General features: G+C 43.3%; 1 protein-coding gene across 1 annotated transcript; it reads left to right on the top strand.

Annotated features, from left to right (window-relative positions):
- Nucleotides 1-427: 427 nt before the first annotated feature.
- Nucleotides 428-9,363, top strand: LOC120026164 (excitatory amino acid transporter 1-like). The gene is made up of 9 exons (XM_038970990.1): nt 428-617; nt 1,583-1,720; nt 4,909-5,113; nt 5,245-5,287; nt 6,016-6,287; nt 6,973-7,206; nt 7,480-7,674; nt 7,805-7,939; nt 9,159-9,363. Exons 1-9 carry the CDS (start codon nt 428-430, stop codon nt 9,361-9,363), a joined length of 1,617 nt encoding a protein of 538 aa, XP_038826918.1.
- The last annotated feature ends 629 nt before the right edge of the window (nt 9,364-9,992 follow it).

Genomic DNA, 9,992 nt, shown 5'->3' with positions numbered 1-9,992 from the left:
TAGGGATGCAGATCTGCACCTGCAGGGTTCCATGCTTTCTGTGTTCAGGGTCTTTGATGCTTGTCGTGGATGGATTCATCATGGGGAAGAAATGCTAACTTTTGTCTTAGAATAAAATACTTGCTTTCTTCTCAAGATTGTGTGACTATTTTATCATGAAAACATTTGTTATTTTGACTACACACCACATGGTCCAGATTTGCTATAAGAAGAAATAAGCTATTCTTCTTTCTCTAATCTTATCAACCGCATTGCAATGTCAATGTGAGTGTCTGCATGTGTCATTTCAACTGCATGTGTCTTGCTCTGTGTCATTTCATCTCTTCTCCAGTAGCTATCACCAGAGTAAGGGCTGGTCAGACCCATTGGTTCAGGTTGTCTGGCTGTCTAAAAGGTGTGTGAGACACTCCTAGTCCTGTCTGCAGTCATGACCAAAAGTAATGGGGACACCCCCCCGGCTTCAGATTCCCACACTAGGATGCAGCGGATCAGGGAGGGCATCCACATAAGGACCATGAAGGCCAAGAGGAAAGTGGAGGACATCTCTAAGGAAGATGTCCAGGCCTTCTTCAAGAAGAACGCCTTTGTGCTCTTTACTGTAGCGGCCGTTGTTGTAGGTGAGTGAACACACACACCTCCAATACCACACCCCAGTCCACTCACACACACTCTCCTCCGTATTTATTTAGAGAGTGAAGCTAAAATGTGTAAATTTGGCTCTATACACCAACATTTTGGATTTGAGATCAAATGTTTCCTATGAGGCAACCGCACTGAATGTCACCTTTTGTTTGTTTTATTTAAGTATTTGGAAAAATGCATTTACAGTGTATTCAAGTAGTCAAAGGTTTAGTATTTTGTCACATACTCCTAGCACGTAATGACTACATCAAGATTGCAGCTCTACACACTTGTTGGATGCATTTGCAGTTTGTTTTGTTTGTGTTTCGGATAATATTTTTTTGCCCGATAGGAACTGAACGATGAATAATGTATTGTGTCATTCTGGAGTCATTTTCATTTTAAATAAGAATATAAGATGTTTCTGAACACTTCTATTCTACATCAATGTGAATACTACCACGATTATGGATAATTATGAATGAATAGTGAATTATGATGAGTGAGAAAGTTAAAGGAACAAAGCTCACACCCCCCCCCCCGAAAAAACATTCTGTTTTGGGCGCATGATCTTTGTGCAGCTATAACTTTCTCACTCATCATTATTCACGGTTCATTCATGAGTATCCGTAATCATGGTAGCATCAAGATTCATGTAGAAATGCTGGAGTATAGTGACAAATTAAAAGTTTTATCTTCACTGTCCAAATAAATACGTAGGGGAGTGTAACATAGGCCTACATACACAGTACACAGAAATGGGCCAACATACTCACGCCAACACACCCACACACTTTGAAACCCATGCTCTCTTATTGTAATCCCAATCCCATAGGGAGGACTCACCTACAAACCTCATTCTAGATGTGACTGAGAGACAGATCCTGTCATTGTCATTTGCTTTATATGCAGTTGCATGTTCATGTTTCCAGCACACTGATCAGCCCTTTTGATTCTCCAGGTATAATCCTTGGCTTTGCACTGCGTCCCTATAAAATGACCTACCGAGAGGTGAAGTACTTCTCTTTCCCTGGAGAGCTGCTGATGAGGATGCTGCAGATGCTGGTGCTTCCCCTGCTGGTATCCAGTCTCATCACAGGTACACCAAGTCACTATACTGATGCCCTCCGCCAGAAGCAAATTTAGATATGATAAAGAGGAGGGGTAGACTTAGTGGTGTTTGAAAGACAGGTGTGGATACCCAGTGAAAAAGGGGGGATGCCAATGGAGCTCGAGGCACAACTTTTCAGGTACTGTAACTTATGCTTGATCCATGTGAAATTTCTTGCCACCATTTTTCTCCAGATTCCCTTTGGTCCTCTACTTTCTGGCATGGAGACAGTCACTTCATTGTGCTTCTTTGCTATTAAAATGAGGGAGGAGAGACGGAAGGATGAGGTAGCTTTCAGTCGGAAGCCCACTGCCTGTGGATCTGAGAGGGTGGCTTTGGGATGGGTACCCCCTTGCACTTCTACCTCCTGCTTCGCTTCACACGGATAAAAGCACGCAAAGTGCCCCTCCGCCTCTTCCTTCGTAGCTGTATTGTTAAGTGGAATTCCATGCCCACCCAGCACCACAATACCGTAAGTGGTTTGGAGGGTGGTGCGGTAAGAGGTCACGGCCCAGAAAAGAGGCACACTGCCCAGGTACACAAGTGGACATGTAACTATGCCATCTATTATCTGGCTGAGTCCTCCACAAGGTTAGGATCCACATGATGCACCCAGCTTGGTATGATGTGCAGCATGATCGTGAAACTAGACCTGGAGCAGCAAGCTCTAGTCCTTTCTCAAAGGCTGAGCTGATCTGTACTGTACTTCATTTTCTTTTTAAATGAACCTAATTTGTGTTAACACTCACTTGAAAGAAGTTGTGAATGTTTATTAAGTATAATTTGATTTGATCTCACTTGAAACACCTTAAAAACATGTTGTTTTTTTTGCCTTGGAAAAGTAGAACTGTGGAGAGAAAGGCAGAAAAGGAGAGGTATGTGTGGGGTACAGTTTTGTTTCATCCTCCCTCTTTGTAGTAACCCTTGAAAATAAGCCACGTGAGTCAATTCTTTAGTCCTGTGAAAGTGGTCACACAGGCTTGTTTGCAGTTTCCATGGCAATGCTGTTATGGGCACATGGCAAGTGGACAAGTTTCCCAGGACTGAGAGAGAGGATAGAGAGAGAGAGAGCGAGAGAGCAGCACAGTGGAGCAGGTGATTGTGGGAGAGAGAGGCGTGATGAAGGAGAGTGGAAGCTGAAAGAGTGAGAGGGTTTTGTCTAATGGCAGTGCCCCCAACAGGATTAAAAGAGCACATACATCTCGCTTACACAAACAAAATACTTACTCCATCAGCCCCCTGAATGGGGATAACACACCAGAACGGCCCCTGATACCTTGGAAAATCCAAAGCTAACTTTATTGCAACGCTTTGTGAGGTTTAGGTAATGGCTCGTTGTCCGTCTCTCTTCCCCTTGACCTTTTTGTAAGATTGTGAGGGAGAAATGTCAGTAGGCAGAAGCTAACCATAACCATGATCTATTTTCAGATGCAGAACATCATTATTTCACCTGCCTGTATGTTTTGCTACTAGCCTGGTTTGCAATCGCACTAGGACTTCTGTCAGATGACTGTCAAGCAGCCCATTCATTTGCACACCCGTTTACTCTTTGTATTAGGCTACATCCTCCAGCAGGTCAGCTTATATCTTATATATTTATCATGAGATGATAAATATCAAATCACATTTTATTTGTCACATGCGCCGTATACAACAGGTGTAGACCTTACCGTGAAATACTTACAAGCCCTTAACCAACAATGCAGTTTTAAGAAAATAGAGTTATGAAAATATTTACTAAATAAACTAAAGTAAAAAAAGAAAAAAAAGAAGACAATAAAATAACAATAATGAGGCTATATACAGGGGGTACCGGTTCAGAGTCAATGTGTGGGGGTACAGGTTAGTCGAGGTCATTTGTACATGTAGGTAGGGGTAAAGTGACTATGCATATTTAATAATAAGCGAGTAGCAGCTCGGGGGTGGTCAATGCAAATAGTCCGGGTGGCCATTTGATGAATTGTTCAGCAGTCTTATGGCTGAATTTTTTGGGCCTTCCTCTGACACCACCTAGTATATAGGTCCTGGATGGCAGTTAGCTTGGCCGCAGTGATGTACTGGGCTGTACGCACTACCCTCTGTAGCGCATTATGGTCAGATGCCGAGCAGTTGCCATACCAGGCGATGATCCAACCGGTCAGGATGCTCTCCATGGTGCAGCTGTAGACCTTTTTGAGGATCTGGGGACCCATGCCAAATCTTTTCAGTCTCCTGAGGGGGTAAAGGCGTTGTCATGCACTCTTCACGACTTTCTTGGTGTGTTTGGACTATGATAATTTGTTGGTGATGTGGACACCAAGGAATTTGAAACTCTTGACCCGCTCCACTACAGCCTCGTCGATTTGAATGGGTGCGTGTTCGGCCCGCCTTTTCCTGTAGTCCACAATCATCTCCTTTGTCTTACTCACATTGAGGGAGAGGTTTTTGTCCTAGCACCACACTGCCAGGTCTCTGACCTCCCTATAGCCTGTCTCATCATTGTTGGTGATCAGGCCTAGCACCGTTGTGTCATCAGCAAATTTCAAACTTTGTTGGAGTCGTGCTTGGTTACGCGGTCATGGGTGAACAGGGAGTACAGGAGGGGACTAAGCACGCACCCCTAAGCGGCCCCCATGTTGAGGATCAGCATGTCTGATGTGTTGTTGCCTACCCGTACCACCTGGGGGAGGCCCATCAGGAAGTCCAGGATCCAGTTGCAGAGGGAGGTGTTAAGTCCCAGGGTCCTTAGCTTAGTGATGAGCTTTGTGGGCAATATGGTGTTGAACGCTGAGCTGTAGTCAATGAACAGAGGTGTTCCTTTTGTTCAGATGGGAAAGGGCAGTGTGGAGTGCGATTGAGATTGCGTCATCTGTAGATCTGTTGGGACGGTATGCGAATTGGAGTGGGTCTAGGGTTTCCGGTATGATTGTGTTGATGTGAGCCATGACCAGCCTTTCAAAGCACTTCATGGCTACCAACGTGAGTGCTACAGGGCAGTAGTTATTTAGGCAGGTTACCTTCACTTTCTTGGGAACAGGGTCTATGGTGGTCTGCTTGAAACATGTAGGTAATACAGACTCGGTCAGGGAGAGCAATTGCTATTTCAAGTGTTATCATGCCACTACTATGAAGAAATGTTAGAAATACTGGATAATACTGTTCTTCTAAACAACATCTCCCCTGTCTCTCCCAACCAGGCATGGCAGCGCTGGACAGTAAGGCTTCAGGAAAGATGGGTATGCGAGCTGTGGTATATTACATGACCACCACCATTATCGCTGTCATCATAGGCATCATCGTGGTGCTCATCATCCACCCTGGGAAAGGATCTAAGGATGAGTTCATGAAACAGTCGAAGATAGAGGACATCAGCCCTGCCGATGCCTTCCTGGATCTTATCAGGTAGCTGCATGCTACTGTAGGAAGAGGGTCAGGGGTTTAGTGGAGGAAAGATGCACTGTATTTTGCCATTGTACTCCTGCCTTAATATTGGAGTGTTCATTGGTTGTGATGATCATGCTCTTTAATTTCAGAAACATGTTTCCACCAAACATGATCCAGGCCTGCACACAGCAGGTAAAGCATCTAATGACTTTGTTACTAAATTAAACAGATTTTCACATTCAATCAGCAGATAGGGAAAATGGTCTGCCAAATTCTGCCAAAGGAAATGCTTGTATTGAGAGGAAACTTTCTGGTTTTGGCATTTCTGAGCAGCGATAAATCATCACCCTAAGAGACATAGAAACCCAGGACTGAGGGGAGACGTTGACTTACACTGGAGGAAACATTCTGACCACTAGGAACAAATGACACAATCTGAAGAAGAAAGGACCAACTTCCAATAGTAGCATGGTGGGGGCAGGATGGTCCGGAAACGGAGATATAGAGGCTGCTGGGGCAGGACAATATAAGTAATGGAAGACCATGTCTACGGGGGGTTAAATGCTTTGTGGTCCAGACAGGGTCATCAGTGAGGCAGCTGGACCTTACAGAATACTGCTCCAGCCATACAGAGACGGTTGTTTAATTCATGAGGTTGAGATGAGTGGAGCAGGCGCCTTTAGACTTTTTGCTCTCTAGTCTTTCGAAATGGCACACGTCTGACTACAATCCCTCGATACCTTATCTATCAGCTAGGCTTTTTATGAGCTCTACTGAATAGATGGCTGAACGATTATAAAGTCAACATTATAAAAGGCAATATTTCAGTACAATTTTCACCAAAGGAGATGACATGCTATCATCACTTTAACAAGACAATGTTAACCCATCACTTACGACAACTGGCTCTTTCCCTCCAGTTCAAAACCAAATACGGGAAGCGAATCATCCATGTGACGGTGACAGTGAACGACTCTGTCTTCAACATGACCAACCTGACCGAGCAGATCACCAGGGAGGAGGTGATCCCCATCCCGGGCACGGTGAACGGGGTCAACGCCCTGGGGCTGGTGGTCTTCTCCATGTGCTTCGGCCTCATCATCGGCAACATGAAGGAGCAGGGCCAGCCCCTCAGGGAGTTCTTCGACAGCCTCAATGAGGCCATCATGAGGCTCGTCGCCATTATCATGTGGTGAGTATTTGGTGTGTGTTTGTGTGTGGGTGTTTATAAAGATGATGTCTGTGTTATGATGGTCCAATAATCCCCATCTTCATTAGGTGAGTGTGTATGTGAACCCCATACATCTGTTACAGATAAATCTTTCCATCTGTGCTTTGGAAAGCTAAGTCTATGGAGTCCCTGCAGAGTTGGGGCGGTACTATGTTTATCTCTCTCTCTCAATTCAATCAAATGGCTTCATTTAGCCTCTTGCTTGAGGCATTGCTGTGAATTCTCTGGTAACTCTATACAGGTGAGATCTGATATAGGTATTTAGGTCTACTGAGATAATTGCATGAGCACCACCTAATAATTGGCCAACACAGAACCGCCTCAGGACATAACTTCCTGATGCTAAGTGGTTCCACAGCTGAATGGCAAGGCTTTGCAATCAAAACCAGTGACATGTTCACTGTGCCAATTAAATCAAAATATTCCCAGTCAGATATTTGACATATATAAATCAAGTTGTTTATGAATTAAGGCAATTTCATAGCCCGTGCCTGCAGTCTCAGAAGGCACTGATGGTTTCACTAATCGTTTTCCTATTCAGGCCTATTACACAGAAAAATAAGTAAGATCCTGAGAATGTAGGGCCATTTGAACTGTGACCTTATCCTTCCCTGGCATAACCACTTCTCCTCCCTCTGCTCTACAGGTATGCCCCAATCGGTATCCTGTTCCTCATATCGGGGAAAATCGTGGAGATGGATGACATCACTGAGATGGGTGGTCAGCTGGCCATGTACACCATCACGGTGATCATAGGCCTTTCCATCCATGCTTTCATCATCCTCCCAGGCCTGTACTTCGCCATCACACGGCTGAACCCCTTCATCTTCATCATGGGGCTGGTGGAGGCCCTCATCACAGCCCTGGGAACCTCCTCCAGGTAGGTTCCCCGAACACTGCTGCTATTCTCCCTGGCCTACTCTGACTACCGACACTGTAGCCACGCCTCGCTTGGCCGACTCGTATCAAAGTAGTAGGGCCAGGTGGAGGTTCCTGCTCAGATTGTGTGGTTCAGAATAACCTATGAGGCATCATCATCCCCATTAGTAGGATTACTTACGTTTATATGGCGAATACGGATAATAGATTTAATAGAAACAACAACAACCAGTCAAACTCAAACACGACCTGTTTCTCTCCATCTTTATCTCAGCTCAGCAACCCTGCCCATCACCTTCAAGTGTCTGGAGGAGAACAACAAGGTGGATAAGCGCATCACACGGTTTGTGTTACCGGTGGGCGCCACCATCAACATGGATGGAACGGCACTATACGAGGCTCTGGCAGCCATCTTCATAGCCCAGGTTAACAACATGGAGATGAACATAGGTCAGATCATCACAATCAGGTGCGAATGAGTATCTAAGGTTTATAAGCCAAGGTTTATGTTTACAGAATCAAAGGGTGTTGATATGTTTACAACTAAATTACATGATTTATCAAGATTTATCAACATGTAATTTTCTGTTATCAAACAGCATCACAGCCACTGCGGCAAGTATTGGAGCTGCTGGGATCCCACAGGCTGGACTGGTCACCATGGTGATTGTGCTGACCTCTGTTGGACTTCCCACTGATGACATTACCCTCATCATTGCAGTTGATTGGTTCCTGTGAGTCATTTTTCCCATTTTCAGATTGAGAAATTAGAATAAATGAACTATATTTTCTTAATGATTAGGCTATTATGGTGCAAATCTACATAATACTTTTTGTGAAATACAATTTGTCTAATGACTGGAACTGAAACGAAAACCATTTATCTCTCATTTTAAAGGTCAAACTTTTTTATCAACTACAACCCTATTGACACTAGTTCACCAAAATTACAAAATTACATATTGGTTTCCTTACCCTGTAAGCAGTTTATGGACAAGGTATGACAGCAATCAATGCTTTGGTTTAGTTTCCCTGTCAATGTTTACAAATAGTAATATTTTTGCATTTGTGGCACAAATCCTATTCAAGTCATGTGATCAATATTAGCATTTCAAAAGTCCAAAAATATCTAAAATTGATTGTGAAGCTCAACAAAGTCACTTATAGATTATTTGAACATGATGTGTGAAAAATGCTAATATCGGTCCAATGACTTGAATGGGATTTGTGCCACAAATGCTAAAACGTTAGCATTTGGAAACAGTGCCAGGGAAACTAAACCAAAGCATGGAATCCTGTCATACCTTGTCCGTATACTGCTTACAGGGTAAGGAAACCAATATGTAATTTTGTAATTTGGGTGAACTATCCCTTTAACTACTATCCCTAGGGTCTTGATCCACTTTTTTTTTTGAATTACATATTTTTTTGCAATGAGTTTTAACATAGAAACATAATTAGGTTGCCCAAATTAATAATTTCAATTAGAATCCCCTTCACAGAAATTACACAGCTAATTGGGTAGTGAGAAAATACCCCACTCTCCTTAAACTAGGATGGACGGAATGTGCAGACAGAGTCAAAGCTTCATTTACTGAAAACATGGATGTTTCTCACAGTGATTAGAATATGAGATAGCCTATAGGGAGTGCTCTGACTACTCTTTAACAGTAGATGGTAAATATCCCTGTTGATAGCGCTGTGGCCTATTTCCCATCTACATTATTTTGCTGAGAATTCTAAAGAGTTTAGTTTATCTTTCATCAAAAGCAGAAAACAGGTGAATGTTTTGAGTTGTTGACTGTTCCATTTAACATGACCAAACGTCCCAGGGGACATAGTGTTTTATTTTCTAAATGAACGAATGTCCCGCAACCCTCTCTACCTCTCCTTCCACTGTATATGACTCCACCTGGTTAACCTTTTTCTTCTTCCCTTATTTCTGGGTTGCAGTGACCGGCTGCGTACCACGACAAACGTCTTGGGCGATTCAATTGGGGCAGGCATTGTGGAGTTCCTATCTCGACATGAGCTGCAGGCCAAGGATGTGGAGATGGGGAACGCTGTGCTGGAGGAGAGGAAGAAACCATACCAGCTCATCTCTCAGGAAAACGACTATGAGAACGCCAAACGCCCGGGCACTGAAACCAAGATGTAGCTCAATGCTCACACACATATATACACATTTTGGTTCAGTTTTATTTTTAATTCTTTGTCATATTTTTCCAGTTATTGCCACTGTTCCATATTTCCTTTCCTTTGTTATTTTGTCATTCATAAAGTCCCTTTTACAAACAAACAAATAATTATCTCCCTGAAGTGGCCCAATCAAATTGCTTACATCTGCTGCCGCTCTACAAGATAGATAGGCTTCCTGTTTTTGTGGTTTTTCTGGCTATTTCTGTGTTGAGTTAAGTCATCTTGGCCTAGAATAAGTACATGGTATAATGGTATAAGTAAGGAGGAAGTTGATGAGGGTGTTGATGTCAGAAAGGTGTTTTGTAAAAAGATCGAAAGACAACATATGTTTGAATGACTGGACAAGCGATATCCTTCACAAAATGCAACAGAGAACACATTTCATTTGATACTAATGAAATTAGGCCCTAATATACACTACATGGCCAAAAGTATGTGGTCACCCCTTCAAATTAGGATATTTTAGCGACACCCGTTGCTGACAGGTGTATAACATCGAGCACACACCCATGCAATTTCCATAGACAAAAATTGGCAGTATAATGGCCATACTGAAGAGCTCAGTGACTTTCAATGTGTCACCATCAT

This window comes from Salvelinus namaycush, chromosome 31, assembly GCF_016432855.1.
Source record: "Salvelinus namaycush isolate Seneca chromosome 31, SaNama_1.0, whole genome shotgun sequence".
Taxonomy (NCBI): domain Eukaryota; kingdom Metazoa; phylum Chordata; class Actinopteri; order Salmoniformes; family Salmonidae; genus Salvelinus; species Salvelinus namaycush.
Note: the sequence above shows the minus strand (reverse complement) of the source record. Positions and strands in the feature narration are given on the sequence as shown.

Bases quoted from the DNA above. Each gene is read 5' to 3' on its own strand.
- LOC120026164 (XM_038970990.1), top strand. From the start codon at position 428: ATGACCAAAAGTAATGGGGACACCCCCCCGGCTTCAGATTCCCACACT. The intron at 1,721-4,908 runs GTACACCAAGTC...TCTCCCAACCAG, and splicing joins GGTATCCAGTCTCATCACAG to GCATGGCAGCGCTGGACAGT. The intron at 5,288-6,015 runs GTAAAGCATCTA...CTTTCCCTCCAG, and splicing joins TCCAGGCCTGCACACAGCAG to TTCAAAACCAAATACGGGAA.